The 17497-nt window shown below is 38.5% G+C and overlaps 1 protein-coding gene across 1 annotated transcript in view; it reads left to right on the forward strand.

The window, feature by feature from the left end:
* The first annotated feature begins 104 nt into the window (after window positions 1-104).
* The window catches only part of EFHB (EF-hand domain family member B), a 32146-nt gene continuing 14753 nt past the window's right edge, over window positions 105-17497 (forward strand). The window contains exons 1-7 of the mRNA XM_087948447.1: window positions 105-212; window positions 704-766; window positions 3054-3197; window positions 4731-4911; window positions 7015-7125; window positions 14452-14581; window positions 15476-15559. Coding sequence (XP_087804573.1) covers window positions 120-212; window positions 704-766; window positions 3054-3197; window positions 4731-4911; window positions 7015-7125; window positions 14452-14581; window positions 15476-15559 — 806 coding nt within the window. The 5' untranslated portion in view covers window positions 105-119. The remainder of the gene's footprint in view (window positions 213-703; window positions 767-3053; window positions 3198-4730; window positions 4912-7014; window positions 7126-14451; window positions 14582-15475; window positions 15560-17497) is intronic.

Consider the following 17497-nt stretch of genomic DNA (forward strand, 5'->3'; position numbering starts at 1 on the left):
TGCATCCAGTGAATTTACCTGTGAGATGGGGGGGAGCAGAGAGAGCGGAGCGGAAAGCTTTCCCGTTGCTAGGTTACCCGAGGAAACATCCTCTTTCCGCCATTGTCCTGCTGGTCAGGATGGTGGGCGGACTACCGGTTAAGAGGCTACATGGCACCATTAAGGAAGTGTATCAGGGGAAATTTATCGATCGGTTTCCTGAGCTCCCCACAGTAAGTATTTATATCTTGTGTTCATCCCTAGCGCCATCTCGGTCTTTCCGCTTTGGGATTAGTTGCCGTCCGAGCTCTTCGTTGCCCAAAGGACTCCCACATCTCCTGCCTTTTAGACTAACATTTGTCAGCTTCGGCATCTTGTAAGATTTTCGGAGATTGACAAACACTGTTTTGACCCCCTTTCCCGAGGTAGTTGTAATATGCTAACTTTATAAGAACTTTCTTAAGCCAGAGCAAAATGGGATTGGGGAGAGTTAGTGCCAGACCACAACCTAGGCGTTTAGTAATTGTACAGTAACAAAAATCCGGGCAAGTGTTAGATGGTCTTCTGGGATGGGACGCTCCAAACCCTATCAGGACCTAGTGAAAGTAAAATGAATGCTGTCTAATCCATATAAGGAAATTACCTAGCTAAACTCTGAAACTGGAGTTTATTTTCTTTCCTATGTCTTTTACCTGTGTAGTTTCACTTGTTCACTTTTTTGCAGGCTGGAAAGTTGATACCAATTGGAGAAACTGCTGCTACTTGTCTTACTGAAATCCTACCCAGAGTGAGTATTTTAATTCTTCATTCTATTATCTTTCCATTTAACCACCTTGTATGTGCATGTGCGTGCATGTGTGTGCATGTGTGTATTGATACAGATATATCAGACTCACTCTTGTAGGCATCACAACCCAAAGGTCCAATAGAAGAGAATACATGTAACTCAGGGTTGAACTATGGATCCTTATTGTTCTTTGAACTTGGTTGTTCACTTTCAGATATTTCATTGCCTAACCATGTAGCATCATAATTGTGAGTGTGGAGTTTATTTACTCCCTGTTTATATACAGCATCTTGCCCTGCCAATATTGTGGGGGGTGGGGGTTCTCCTTGGTAATTCCTTGATTGTTTTATGCTTGGCTTTTTGCTGCATATCTGGATTTTGGCTGCTGAAGAGAATGTGTTTTGGTCTTTTTGTTTCCTTCTTAGTTTTTTTTATTTTTTATTTTGAATTGTATGTAAATTTGGTTATTTCTATGTTTCAGTTCATGTCTAACCAAAAGTTTTTAATACATCTATGTGTATTCTAAACACATACAGTCTACTTATATGTGTTTATTGATAGCTGACACAAAAGTTCCAGTTTTATTAAACAACCCAGACAATTGTGGAGTCCTTGCTACTCTCTGAGCTTGGTTATTATTGGTGTCAAATTGTAATTTTGTTGTATTAAACTGTAATTTTTATTTTTTTTAGAAGTAAGACTTCAATTATGCAAAGGGAATCCTAAAGGTGCTTTTAAAAACATGTATAAATGTGAAAAAGTGGTTCATAAAAAAAGTAGTTCTGATGGAACGTTTAGGTTCAGAGTAGCCACGCCACATATTTAAGCTGTTTTTTAAATGATTGTTACCAATGGTTCAGGTACATTACCCTCTGAGAAAACAATTAGAGAATAGCTTCATATACTTAAAAATAGTGTGCCATGTTTAATACAGTAATGAAAAATTACAAAGATATATCTTCAGAACAATCAAGATATATAAGACTTATGGATTTTAAAAGATACTTCTGTTTTCAATTGCTAGCAGTTGAGATCCTTTGTAGAGTAACAATCAGTGAGAATATTAATAATATTACAGACATTACTTCTGCTTGAAATGTTTTAGTGTAATTAGGCTGGTTGATAATTATCAGTTGTGGTTTACATTCCTGGAGTACACCAGTTTGGGAATGACTATTAAAGGACATTAATGTCATATCCACAGTATTTCTCTTTACCCTCCTTTCCAATAATTATATATTTTGATGAACTATACTGTAAAATTTGACAAATTAGTGATATATTATCTAATTCTAATAAACGTGTTATTACTCTAAGGCAGGGGTCTTCAAACTTGACAGCTTTAAGACTTGTGGACTTCAACTCTCAGAATTCCTCCTGCAGTCATGTTAGCTCAGGAATTCTGGGAGTTGAAGCAGGGTGGATATCTACCGGTTCCACCTCTGTAGAACCGGTTGCTCCGAAGAGCAGCAGACATAGAACCGGTTCTATGTCTGCTGCTGTTGTGGCCCACCCACCCTGCCTGGGCTCTTACCTGACCTTTATTTCTTGCTTTTTCAACTGCAGCTGCTTTGCATGACACAGCTGCAGTTGAAAAAGCAGGAAAAAAGGGCTTTCCCAACTGCTGCGCACTTGCACGCAGCGCTGCTCAGCTGTCCGGGCAGCTCAGCAGGTTGTAAATTGCACTCGCACAACATGCACATGCGATGCTAATAGACAGAACCGGTAGTTATACCAGTCCGATCCCATCCCTGAGTTGAAGTCCAAAAGTCTTAAACTTGCCAAGTTTGAAGACCCTTGCTCTAAGGCTTTGAGTATATACAGGTAGTCCTTGACTTAGACCAGTTCATTTAGTGACTGTCTGAAGCTACAATGGCAGTGAAAAAAGTGACATGACCATTTTTCACACTTACGAACATTGCAGCATCTAAATGGGCACATGATTTACATTCAGATGCTGGAGAACTGGTTCATATTTATGACGGTTACAATGTCCCAGGGTCTCTGTGATCATCTTTTGCGACATTATGACAAGCAAAGTCAATGGAGAAGTCAGATTCACTTAACAACTCAGTGATTCACTTTATAAATGTGGCAAGAAAAGTTGTAAAAAGGGGCAAAACTCACTTAACAAATTTCTCAGTAACAAAAATTCTGGGCTCAATTGTGGTCGTACATCGAGGCCTACCTGTATTAATGAACTAATGCAGTTAAGACACATCTAATTTTTAAATAAAGATATTTATAAGAATGTACACTTTAAAATGGTTTTCATGTTGTCTTATAGCCAATTACGCCACCTGTTGTAAAAAAGTTTCGAAACACCAGCAATCCTCCTGCAGGTAAAGAAAGAGTATTTTATGGCCGAGCAAATGATCCTGATATTGCATCATATTTGACTCATGGAATAACAACCATCATTTCAGAGAATGTAAGAATATGCATATCTTTTCTTTTTTTCTAAACAAAGAAGCCATACTTTATTTTATTGATGAGAAACAGAATCTTGATTAGTTCTGAATAAGGAAAACTTGATGGACATGTTGAAATATGATTTCCTGTGTAAAATTATAGCTGGTATTTCCATAACTTATATCAGTCAAATCTCTGCAATATAAGTGTGATAAACTCAAGTCAGGAATAGTCTTGTCCTGCCTTGATTATTGAAATGATTTCTCTACTAAGCAACAAAATGAACATCAAGAAAAATAAGATTAATAGAAAGAAGAGCACTAAGCTAGGGAGAACCATAAACTTGTAAAATTGTAGAATTGGAAGGAACCACTTAGATTTTACTTCTTCATTAATACAAATAAAAGTGGTCCCAACAAGTGGCTGTCAATACTTCAGATAAACAGATTAACAGAGTTGGAAGGAATCTTGCAGGTCATCTAGTCCAACCCTCCCTAGCAGGAGACTCTACACTATTTTTGACAGATGGCAGTCCAGTTCTTCTTGAAAGCCTCCAGTGATGAAACTCCCACAACTTCCGAAGGGAAGCTTTCTCATTGGTTGATTGTTCTCACTGTCAGAAAATTTCACCTTATTTCTAGGTTGAATCTCTCCTTGTATACTTCACATGAATACATCTAGTAAACAAAGCCCATGATACCTTTTTACCAGTTAGGTTCACTGTTTTTACTGTCAAAAAGTTTTCCCTAACATTTATTTAGAATTTATAGTCCTGTAACTTAAATCATTATTACCCTGGGATGGCAAAGAAGGTTATGATTTTGTTTTGACACTCCTTCGGGTATTTATATTATTTTTCCCTATTTCTAACTGCCTTTTTAAAAATCTAAAATACCCAGGTAAGTCAGTTTAGTTTCCTGTTTCCTGATCATTCTTATTAACTTTTTTCTGTATGTATTCCAGTTTATATAAATCATTTTAATGAAGGATAGTCTTAAAGTATCAATCACTTGGTCCCCAATGTCTATGTTTGGAACACATTTTTTTTTTAAAATCATCTATAAGGTTGTAGTGTCCATAACACAGATATCAGTACTATATATTTTTTGTCACCAAAGACAATCTTTCAGGGACTTATAATAGTAACTCTTTGTAAAACTGAGTATGGTAGAGTCACCCACCGCTTGTAATAATTTTTGAAAAACAAAGGATTAGTTACACCTTTAATGATATTACATGATTTGTAACAGATGTATTTTAATGGTAACCAGTGTGTCTATGAAATTTGGATTGTTTCATATTTAATTATATTTAAATTGAATGTTTTGAGTAATGTATAACAAACATAGGAAATGATGAACAAATAGAAGAAATTCCAAGATGTTAATTTACACAATAATAGTATCTTAAAAAAAAATCATTCATACTTTTTTCCTGTTCTAAATCAAATTAATAGCTGATATTGTGCCATAGTGTTAATAAAATTAATATGATAGCATAACAGAAGGTATTTCAGCACTAATATATTTTATATGGGATAAAACTTCTTCAGGCATCATCATTAGTTAATCCACCTCCTAAAACATATTTCCAACAAAAAATTAAAGAAAAGAAAGAATCTGTCTACTTAAGTAACTGTCAGGCTCCTCTTGGAAAATCTCATGATCAGTCTCTACGAATGCCTAAAGGATTGGATGTGAATAATACTCGATTTGGAACAACAGTCAAACAAGGTAGGAAAATTAGTAAGAAAATACAGTGTCACTTCATGCTCTAATTTAACATGGAATTGAATAATTTATTTATTTGTTTTATCTCATCTTTATTATTTTTTATAAGTAACTCAATATAATAAACATATATATTACTTCTTTTTCTTCCAATTTTCCCCACAACAACAACCGTATGAACTGCCTGAGAAAAAGTGACTAACCCAAAGTCACCCAGCTAGGTTTCATGCCTAAGGCTCATACCAAAACAATATTCTGAGATAAACTCTGAACATCAAAATTAAGCATCTGATTTGCTGTTGTTAGCTTCAGATGTATTTACAGTTAAGTTGGATTGATCTATCATGCTATCCCATAATTTATTAACCCTGATTTTTTGAACAAATCTTAATATAGTTCATGCACAATGTTGATCCATAAACATTGATTTATAAATTACAATGGATAGGTATACCCATCTTATTAAACCAAGCCCCCAAAAGCATCTTATATTTAGCATATTCAGCAAACCCATCTATAGAGCTGATTACTAAATTATACTCAGCCTTTCATGTATTTTAAGTTGCTCCAATCCTGCTGCATCCACCAAATTTGGAGAAAATATATAAGAGATATTTGATAGACCTTCCTCTTGTATATTGTGATCCCTCCAGCCCCACAAAAGTTTCATCTGAATGTCTTTTGACGTAATGAATCTTCCAACTAAATCCCAGTAAGGTTCTGTTAAAAGCCAGGATAATTTTCAGCCTAATCCATTTCACATATGTTTGAATCAAAACAACACAGTTATTGTAGCCAGTTCTCATTGGACCTGTTCAATTCAGGTAAAGAAATTTTCAGTATCCTTATCCCTTTTTTTCTGATGGACTTTTGGAAGAATAACCATATTCTTCCTGATGAAAGAATAAATATATAAATACCTCTGTCAGTGATCTGCTAGATAGAAAATGTTGAGTTTTATGCATGGTTTATGCATGGTGGTTGCTATTATCTGATCTAAATCTACTAAAGAACGAGCACTGATTTCAGACAATTTTTTAAACAACTATTTTCAAATGAATGAAAATAAACCAACAGAGGAAATAATTATATTTTTATACATTTTTATACAAGAAACCAACCAAATATTGATATGAACAAATTTGAGAACATGAGTCAAGAAAAATTCTAGAAACTGTTCCTGTTATAATAATTGTTGGTGTGTTTGTTGATTAACAGCACACCATCTTCATTTCACTCTTTGTAGTCAGGATTTTACTAAAATGTATTCCAAAAAGTTTTAATTTATAAAATGGATTCATACAGACATATCATATCATATTTATTTATTTATTTATTGAATTTATATTGCTTCCTATTCACCCATGGCGACTCTAGGCGGCTTACAGAATGTAAAACAACATTTAACACAATAAAAACTAACAAAAAGAATCAAATTAATAAAGTACAATATAACAAAATCACCCCCAAACTCCCATCCCCCACCCCGACAACAGCAGATCACACCAGCCATTTAATGGGATCCATCCCGCTCTGGGTTCCCCAGGCCTGCTGGCAGAACTAGGTCTTCAGTGCCTTCTGGAAGAGTATTAGAGGGGGGCATTCTAATCTGGGGGAATGATGTTCCAGAGGGAATGCCCTTCTTCTGAGTCCCACCAGGTGTATCTCCCTCGGGGATGGGACCTGTAACATTCCCTGCCTCCCTGCTCTGATGGGTCAGATAACCTTGTCCCAAGCCATGAAGAGCTTTAAATGTGACGACCAGCACCTTGAATTGCACCTGGAAGCAAATTGGCAACCAATGCAGCTCTTGCTGGTGAGGTGATACATGTGCACACCAGGGTCTGCACAAAATCATGCAGGCTGCTGCATTTTGCACAAACTGGAGCTTCCAGAATGCTCTTTAAGGGTAGCCCCATATTGAGTGTGTTGCATTAGGACTATTGCTATATTGCTATTATTCAATTATAAATATATTTCATGCATGCATGGCTACACACAGTATGGTTTACTATAGTTATACAAATAAAAAACCCTGGAACTAATTATATGAACATTTATGATTTATATTAGATTGTTTCATTACATGTATTGACTGATTTTCAGAGATATCTGCTGCAGACATTGTAAATCCCCGAAAAACATTTGATGAAGTCCAAAAGGAAGCACAGGAGGGACATGACTTATATGTTTCAACACACAATGATTATTATGTTGGTGAGTAAAAAGGACAACTAAATATTGTGAAAAGCTCTAATTGTATATGATCATAGTTTGTTTAGCAAAGACATGTTTATTTTCCACTTTATAATAAGGAATAAAATTAAAATTTCTCTTGAAATGTCTTTTGAAGATTTGGTTAAATTGATAGTAATATATTTGATAAATGGAAACAAAATGGTCATAGGAATAGGAATGCATACCTAACAGATAACAGATAATCAGAGTTGGAAGGGATCTTGTAGGTCATCTAGTCCCAATCTAGCCCAAGTGGGAGACCCTACACCATTTCTGACATATGGCAGTCCAATCTTTTCTTGAAAGTCTCAAGTGATGGCGCTCCCACAACTTCTGAGGGCAAGGTGTTCCATTGGTTGATTGTTCTCACTGTCAGAAAGTTTCTCCTTATATCCAGGTTAAATCTCTCCTTGTTTAGTTTCCACCCATTATTCCTTGTCTGGCCTACAGGCACTTTAGAAAATAGCTTGACCCCTTCCTCTCTGTGGCAGCCCCTCAAATATTGGAAGATTGCTGTCATGTCTTCCCTGGTCCTTCTCTTTACTAACTAGCCAAGCCCAGTTCCTATAATCATTCTTCATATGTTTTAGTGTCCAGTCCCCTAATCATCCTGATTGCTCTTCTCTGTACTTTTTCTAGAGTCTCAACATCTTTTTTGTAATGTGGTGAACAAAACTGGATGCAGTACTCTAGGTATGGTTTTACTAAGGCTTTATAGAGTGGTATTAGTACCTCCCTTGATCTTGACTGTATCCCTCTGTTAATACAACATAGGATTGCATTAGCTTTTTTGGTTGCTGCTGCTACACATTGCTGGCTCATATTTAGCTGGTTGTCCACTAAGACTCCAAGATCCCTCTCACAGTTACTGCTATTGAGCCTGGTTTCACCCAGTCTATATGTGTACTTTTGGTTTTTCTTGCCTAAGTGTAGGACTTTACTTTTTTCTACATTGAATTTCATTTTGTTAGATATGGCCCAGTGTTCTAGTCTGTCAAGATCCCTCTGGATCTTGAGCCTATCTTCTTGGGTGTTAGCTATTCCTGCCAGCTTAGTATCATTTGCAAATTTGGGAAGTTCCCTTTCTATTCCCTCATCTAAGTTGTTAATGAAGATATTGAAGAATACTGGGCCTAAGATGAAACCTTGTGGCACCCCACTGCTTACTTTCCTCCATGCAGACTTAGACCCATTAAGGACTACTCGTTGAGTACGGTTTGTCAGCCAGTTGCGAGTCCATCTAGTGGTGGTTCTATCTATTCCCCATTTTTCTGGCTTACTAAGAAGTAGGTTGTGGTCTACTTTGTCTGATGCCTTGCTGAAATCTAAATATATTATGTCCACAGTATTTTGTGGTCTACTAATTTAGTCACTATGTTGAAGAATGAAAGATTGGTTTGGCATGACCTCTGATAGTTCTTTATAGGAGGTTCAATTATGGGTAACCCCCAACTTATAACCATTTGTTTAGCAACCATTTAAATTTATGGGTGCTGAAAAAAATGGACTTACCATCTTTGCCTGAAGTTATGGCTGCTGCAATGCTCCTATGATATGTTTGCAACTTACCCACATTTACGACTGCAGGGATACTTCTCAGGTCTCGTGAGAAAAGATATGCTTTTTGTGGAAGAGCAGGGATTCCATTCTGGTGGTGCTTTTTATAACATCATTCTCCAAATCATGTGTACCATTCCTTTTCTAATCCATGTGCCCATTTTCGTGAGACTAGGAAAGACAGAAGTGTTCCAAAGGATTATAAGAATGACTCTTGTGGCTTGAGGAAGTAATGGGATGTGCCACTTGGAAAAAAGTTGAGCTTCTAAAAACCAATAACGTGGGGCTTGAGATGGCATTTCTCAATGGCAGTGGTATTGCTGTAATTGAAATACAGGTCTGGGGGCAATGGTAGCTGGCTGAGACTGGTGAAGAGGAAGAGAAAAGTAAAGTTTTATACCTAGGCAAGAAAAACCAAATGTATAAGTACAGATTAGGTGAAAACTTGGTTTCAAAAACAGTAACTGTGAGAGGGATCCTGGAGTCCTATTTGACTATTTAAATATGAGCCAGCAGTTTGTGGCAGCAGCCAGAAAAACCAATGGAATCCTTGGATGCATAAACCAAGAGAGAATAGAGTCGAGATCATGTGAAGTATTAGTACTGCTTTATAAAACCTTAGTAAGACGACGGCTGTAATATTGCATCCAGGTTTGGTCACCTCACTATGAAAAAGATGCTGAGACTTGGAAAGAGTGCAGAGAAGAGCAAGTAAGATAATTACCAGCCTCAAGACTAAAACATGAAGAATGGTTGCAAGAATTGGGTATGGGTAATCTAGAGAAAAGAAAGACTGGGGTGACATGATAGCAGTGTTCTAAGATTTGGGAGGTTATACAAAGAAGAGTGGGGGGCACCCTGTTTTCCAAAGCATCAGAAGGCAAGACAAGAAACAGTGGATGAAAATTGATCAAGGAGAGACGCAACCTGGAATTAAGGAGAAGCATCCTAAAAATGAGAACAATTAACTAGTGGAATGGCTTGCCTTCAGAAATTAGAGGTATTTCATCACTGCAGGATTTTAAGAAGACACTGGACAGCCACTTGTCTGAAAAGGTAAAGGGTATCCTGCTTGAGCAGGGGGTTGGGATAGAACAGCGGTCGCCAACCAGTAGGCTGCAGCCCACTGGTGGGCCGTGAGAAAATTTTGGTGGGCCGCAGAGAAATCTCACCCCCAGAGCACCCCCCAAGCAATTAATCCAGACTGCGCAGAAACACAAGGCTGCACCGTCCACATGGTCCGCAGGAACCCTCCCTGCCCACTCACTCCTTACCCGGCAAACTTGCCTGCTAAATTGATATTTTTCCTTTTTCCTACCATCATCTGTTCTGCTGTGCTGGGAGATTTAGATTAGCTAGGAAGCAGGAAATGATTGGATTTCTTGCTTTCTAGCTAGTTTTTAGATCTTCAGCTCTGCTTTTAAGCACAGCCGAAACTCCCTTGGGACTGAAGGTGCTATTATTCAGTGCAGACTCAGGCAAGCAAATTTGAGAGACTGAGCTAGCCAATGGCAGATAGATAGATCATTGAATGATTCCATGAGCAGCTCAATCTGCCTGCCTGTTTTGCCTGATTTTGGGTAAAAGTTGCTCTTTTTAAAAAAATGAAAAAATCAATATTTACATACCTGGTGTGTTGTGAGTTAATTTTGTGAGTTTGCTTGCAAGCAAATTTTATGTGACAGACTGAATTAGCCAATGGCAGAAAGATAGATTTCTGAATGAATCTGTGATGCTGTGAGAAACTATATCTGCCTGACTACTTTGCCTGATTTTGGGTAAAAGTTGCTCTTTTTAAATAAAAAAATCAATACTTATATAAATATTTATAATATTTACATACAAGCCATGCCCAGCCAGTCACATGACCACCAAGGCACACCCACAAATTAGGCCTTGCCCACAGAACCGGTTAGTTGTCCCTGGGATTTAAAATTATGAGTTTGGTGGTCCCTGAGGTCCAAAAGGTTGGCGACTCCTGGGCTAGAAGACCTCCAAGGTCTTTTCCAAATCTATTATTCTGTATTATTTTGTAGGATCCCAGGCTTGTACTACTGTATCCCCAGCCCCAAGTACTACTGTGCAGTGCAGCTAAAAGGATATAGATTGGGAAGGGGTGATGGGGGAGAAATTGCAGCCACTCTGCACTTCTGGGCTAGATGGGTGGCATTGCAGCATCCCCAAGATAATAAGCTACCTCCCCCAGGTTTCCCAAGACCTCACTGTGGGACCCAGCATTCCTTACCTGGGACTCCTTCTGCTTAATGACCTGTAATTCTTCATTAACTGGCATGCCAGGATTGTGACCGTTAGGCAATGCTGTCACATGACATCTCTCTTTATTACTGCATCACTTAGTGATTAAAATTATGATTTCAAATGTGGCATGTCAAGGACTACCTATAAGCCTTTAGGGGAATATTGATAATATGAGCTTATTAAATTGGAATATAGAGCATGTTTAAAATTATTTCCTAGCATAATTTTCTCTTCTAAGGTTATAACTTCTGTCAAGTTTCAGATAATTAGGCTCAATGGTTTTATGTTGTTATTGAACAATAACCGAATGAAAGTTAATGAAAAATGCTGCCAGATAAGTGGCTCAAGTAAAATGTAGCTTTATGCTATTTTTAAAGTTTTTTTAAATTAATAAAATAACATTTAATAAAACAAGTTGATTCCTTAATTTTCTTTATTTTTTTGTCTCATCATAGATTTTGCATTACTCTAATGTATGAAAAAGTTTAAGTGTTGGAAGCTTTATGACAATCTGAGTTTGAGATTCCAAGCTTGAGGTCACTTTATCTTAAAATAATTCTATGAGCTAGGTCAGGGGTCTGCAACCTTAAACACCCAAAGAGCCATTTGGACCTGTTTCCCACAGAAAAGAAGCCACCAGAAGCCACAAAACCTGAGTGGGGATGGCCAACTCAACGTCACTCCCACCCAGTCCCATGACACTCCCACCCAGCGATGCCTACCCAGGTTTTGGCTCCCGGTGTTTTCTGTGGGAAATGTTTTCTGTGGCTCCCGGTGTTTTCTGTTTTTTTCTCTTTTTCCTCTGCCTCCCCCCCCCTCTCTTTCTTTTTCTTTATCCTTCTCCTCTCTCAATTGTTTCCCTCTCTTTTCCATCTCTCTCATTCTCTTCCTCCAGCTCTCTCATTTCTTTCTCCCTCTCTCCCCCGCTTCTCTCTCTCTTATTTGTTTCTCTCTTTTTTCTCTCTCTCATTCTCTCCCTCCATCATTTTCTCATTTCTTTTTCTCCCCTTTTCTCTCTCATTTGTCTCTCTCTCCCACCCTCTCCACCTGTCTTTCTGTTTCTCTCCTCCCTCTGTATCTCTCTGTATCTCCCTCTCTCTCCCCCCTATCTCTCTGTCTCCCCCTCTCCCTTTCTTCCTCCCTCTCTCTCCCTGTCTCTCTGTCTCTCTTCCCTCTTTGTGTCTCTATGTCTGTCTGTGTGTGTGTGTGTGTGTGTGCATGCACGTGTCTGTCTGTCTGTCTGTCTGTATGTATGTATGTATGTATGTATGTCTTCTCTTTCTGTTGGAAAGCTGACACTGGGCCAAGCTGGTGAGCTCTCCTTGGGGCTCTTTGCTACTCCTTTTCTTTTTTCTTGACAACTTTTTGGAAATCCAGGTGGCTGAGGGACAAGGGCAAGCCATGGTGGAGGCTTCCCTTTGGGCAACCCTTCTTCTCCATCTCCCCCTCCTTCTCCTCTTGCGATCCCCTGGCTGGCTGTGGTGGGGGGAGGGTACGCATAAGCAGGAAAACCCTTCTTCAAGCAAGCAGCCACCTGCCCCATGTGCGCCTTTGCTCTGCTTTGGCTGAGCCCGGCTGCTCGCTTCTCTCCGTTCATGCGCACCCTCCTGGCCCCTCCTGATATCTTCAGATATGATTAAAATATCCATTGGGTGATGATAGTGGGAATCTAAAATATTAAGAGATCTCTAGGTTCAGTGAATAACTAAATAAGAGTAGTGTTAGGGTTTGTTTTTATATTATATATGCTTAAAGAAAATCTCACTTGACTTCTTTCAAAGTTAGCATTTTTGAAGCCAAATCATTGTCTTCCCCCCTATTTAGTCTGCCTCTTTTAAAACCTTTATTTTATTTAAGCTTACAACTCATCTTCCAATGCTATTGTTGTTTGATTAATACACTCTAAACCAGGGATCGGCAATCTTTTGGATCTCAGGGACCACCAAACTCATAATTTTAAATCTCACAGACCACTAACATGAATTTTGACTGACAGTGGCTTGCTGACATTGGTGGGAAAGTCAGTCCCATATTCTAGAGCTGCAAGAGTCACAGGACTGGCCCTTTGGTCATCTTGGAGCAGCTGCTCCTCCACCTGGGTGCACCAGCCGGCAATGTACTGGAGGAGCTGCTGCGGGATGACCAAAGGGCCAGTCCTGTGACTACTGCAGCTCTGGAATATGGGACTGACTTTCCCACCAACGTCAGCAAGCTACCCCGGGGCAGATTTCTCTCCCCCGCTGTTGGTCTTACCTTCCAGTTCCAGCTCAAGTGGCTCTACTCAAGGTAAGGTTTGTGCTTGGACAAAGGGTGGGGGCCAGTAGGTGGGCGGGCTATGTGGGCAACACAGCCTTGTATTCCCACACAGCCTGGATTAATAGCTTTGGGGGAGTGCTTTGGGGGGGACATTTCTCTGCGGACCACCAAAATTTTCTCACAGACCACCAGTGGTCCCTGGCCCACTGGTTGGTGACCACTGCTTTAAACAGTGGTGGGATTCAAAATGTTTTACTACCGGTTCTGTGGGCGTAGCTTGGTGGGCATGGTGTGGTTTGGTGGGCATGGTCGGCATGGCTTGGTGGGCGTGGCTTTGTGAGTATGGCAGGGGAAGGATACTACAAAATCTCCATTCCCTCCCCACCCCACTCACCTGCTTTCCAGCTCCATTCTCCTGTGCAGGGCAATAAAAGAAGCCCCAGCCAATGAGCTGGGACTCGGGAGGTAGAGCATAGATGGAGGTAGGGCCAGTCAGAGGTGGTATTTGCTGGTTCTCCAAACTACTCAAAATTTCTGCTACCAGTTGTCCAGAACTGGTCAGAACCTGCTGAATACCACCTCTCACTCTAAAGATTGCTTTCAACATATATTTTATTCTAATTTATGTCTCATTGGATTGCAATTTGGTAACATGGCCAGAAAACATTGTCTTCTCTAGCTGTATTTAAAATGTTCTTGTTTTGCTAACAACAGAAAAATGAAAGCATTTTTTCTTTTGACTTGTTCCTACACTCCTACATGACCGGGAGGGGGGGCGTGTTTGCAATGGCATTTTCTCATAGTATGTTTGAAAGACCCCTTAAAATAATTTGGAACTAGTTTGGGCCAAAATATTTACAATTATTTTTGTTAATAGAATAAAACACTTTTGTGCAAAACAGATGAAGCTGGTGAGGTTAGAATCTCATTTCAAAAAACTCTAATTTGTAAACAAGTAATAGCAGAATTTTTCAGAATTGAAGAATGAGTGGCTATATGGCTGTTAATTTAAAAGATGGGAGGGGAAGGTCCCAAGTTACATTTAAGGACTAATATTTAAAGGGTTCCAAAATGCACTGAAGCAGACAGTTTCCTTAGACCTATAACTTCCTAATTCTCTGAATAAACCCTTTGCATCTATCATGTTACTTGAGAATGCTAAACAGGGAGAGGGCTTATTAACCTAGCAGTTCAAAGCCTTGACAATAAATGACCATGTCCCATTTTCTCCAGGAGAGGCAGTGAATAGAAAATATAATCCATCCACATTCAACAGATTTAATCTTTATGGTAAAGAAACACCACATTTTAATGATGGAAGGAATGTTAGTAGAACTTTACATTGGGTACCTGATCTGCAGATGTAAGTTATGTTTCAAATTCATAACTTTTGTATTATCAATTAAGTTACAGTGTCAGGGGTCTAAATATTATTAATCATAAACCTGATTAATCCCCATGAATTATTTTTTCTTTTGGTCACATTAAAAGTATAGTTTGAAATGTGGGGGTCATATCAAACACATTTGAGGATTGGGTGCTACTCAAGGGTCCTTAGTTGTGAATCTGCTTTATAGAAATAGTTAAGTATTTTTTTCTTGCTCTTTTTAATTGTCAGCCCTTTTATATTTGTTTAAGAGATAAAAATGTACACATTCAGAAATACTTTAATATGAGTTTTGTATGATAATTGGTACTTCTCAGTTTCAGGAGATTCTGATTAATTGTGTTGGAGGTCCAGTGATTTAAAATGCTTTGACTATCAAGATCCTATTTTAATCCTGTCTCCTTTTTTGTTACACAAAATATTCATCTCTATGTTCTTTGCTTATATGGTCTGATAAATGAATAGTTAAACTGGCAGAAGGAGCTTAATACAACAAAATGAAACACATACTTTAAGAGATTGCAGTACTTTATTCTCTAGTTGACTTGATCCAGTTTGTTTGCTGACTTTGTCTAACCCTGTTCCCTAATTACAATGTTACTAAAATGGCTTTAAATCAATTATAATTAACTGTGTTGATATAGCATTTGGTATTGCAAGATTTTGAAAATTAACTCAAAATTTGAATAGTACTTGTCATCTGGTTGTGGCATAACAAAACTTGTTGATAATGTAATTTGAAGAGAGATGTCAACCATTATTCCCCCCCCCCCCCCCCAGGACTCATTAAAAATCCTTCTTCTTTGGTATTCTGATTTAGGCATTTTTCCTCTATTCTTCTATGTTCTTTTTTCTTTTTAATTTCTACAGGAAGAAATCAGCAAAAATTGTGTCTAAAATAAGTGATGATTTCAAGGAAAAGTTTCAGCCTCAGATTGGAAAAGTTCATGATCCGTAAGTCAGCTAAGAGAATTCTACATTAAGATCTTCTAAAATTGATTATTCCTAAGAACTTATTCACAAATTGGTTCAATAGCTGTTTGGGGCTAGATATATCTTGGCAAACTCAGATTGCTATATTCATAATCATGTAGCACACCACATTGCCTTATCTCAGCTTGGTTTTTATTCTGAGATTTTTTTCAGGTAGAGACCTTACTTTTTCTTGTTCCTCTGTTATGCATGCTTGTCCTGGTTCCATGATGCCAATAGCAATAAAATGCTGCAGAGCATTAAAAATTGTAAATTTGTCTGAAGCAGTTAGGCAATAATAACAACCTGCTATACCTCATCTACAGCTGTATTCTTTTGTAGACAATTTGCTTTCTCTTGGACAAACAAGACTTAATTCAGGAAAATGTCTCAAACTCTGGTATACTATACCCGAATAATCATTCCACAGGCTTGGAGAACAGTACCTTAGTGAACACTTTTTGCTTCATGAATACTGAATATATGCCTGATGATGGCAGATGAGATTCTGCCGAAACGTTGCTACAACTTTAAAACCACAACTATAATGACGTGGGAAAATACCCGAACAAAGCTGAATACCATATATATGTGTGTGTGTGTGTGTCTGTGTCTGTGTATATATATATATATAATCTGCCATCATCAGGCTTCTGTATTGTGTTCGTCTGTGAGTCAGACTTTTATAGTTGTTTCAGTTTTAAATTTGGGGCTAGACTACTGCTGTGCCAGAATGGTTTTTTCTTCATCCTGATTGGTTGGGAGTCTTGGTTTGTGTTTATTGGTCTTGGGAGTTTGCTGTGTTCTGCTTGATTGGTGTTTCTAATATCTTCTGTCTGTTTTGTGGCTTTTTTTTGTCTTGATTGGCTGGCAACATTGTGTTCCTGTATTGGAGGCTTTTAGTGCAGCTTGGCTCCGAGTAAATGGACGGCTATCATTTGTTAGGAAGCTAGGTTTCATCTGGGTGCCTGGTTGGGGTGTGTTTGAGGTGGAGGCATCAGGGGGGATCTGTTTGTGCCCAGGTGTTTGCCTGGCTTGTGGTGTGGAGATTTTTTTGTTTGTGAGTGCAGGCTTCCAAATAATTGACAGTCTGGTGGAATCATCTCTTCTATTCAGGCTTTCAGGTCTTTTTTCAATCTCTATGGCTTCTCTGATAATTCTGGGGCTGGGGTTTTCTATAGTGGCTAGGGTTTTGGTGCCATTGAAGTCGATGCTATGACCTGTGGCTTTCATGTGTTGGACTAGTGAGGAATACTAGGATACTACACAGGCATCACATCAAGACTGCCTTCAAAACAGACAGAAAATAGCAGCCATCCTTAGAAACCCCAAAGATGAAATTGAACTGGAAAACCAAGGCATATATGAAGTCCCCTGTGCATCATGCCCAGCCACATACATTGGACAGACCAATAGAAGAATAAGTACCCACCTGGATGAACACAAAAATGCAGTAAAAAAGCTGGAACACACTTCCTCATAGTAAACAATTTTATGCAAAATACTGAAAGAATAAGTGGTAGAAACAAAATAAAGGTAGGCAATAAAAACAAAGGAAAGAAAATCAGACTAAATTTGGATGAATTTATTTTTTCTCAGTATTGCCCAGGGATTGCAATCTTGGACCAGTGGGCTCATTTTAAAGTTTGAGAGTACATTGTGGCTATGTTACAAAATTATCACCATGTCAGACCCTGGGGGAATGATGTTTTTTTTTTGTTTTTTTTGTGTTTTTTTTTCAGGATAGCTACTCCAACAGGCATATCCAATTATATGGATATGTCTGTTGGATTATGTCCTGGAATCCTTTCAGTTCCCATCTCTCAGGATTATTTCGTGGAGAAAAAAGCAAGATATAGAGAAAACAGTGAATGGATCAACTAATTAATAGCCTTCAATTAATAAATCAAGGGTACAGAG

This window comes from Notechis scutatus, chromosome Z, assembly GCF_049901735.1.
Source record: "Notechis scutatus isolate UNSWTSFEM ecotype Mainland chromosome Z, rNotScu1.2, whole genome shotgun sequence".
NCBI classification, from domain to species: Eukaryota; Metazoa; Chordata; class Lepidosauria; order Squamata; family Elapidae; genus Notechis; species Notechis scutatus.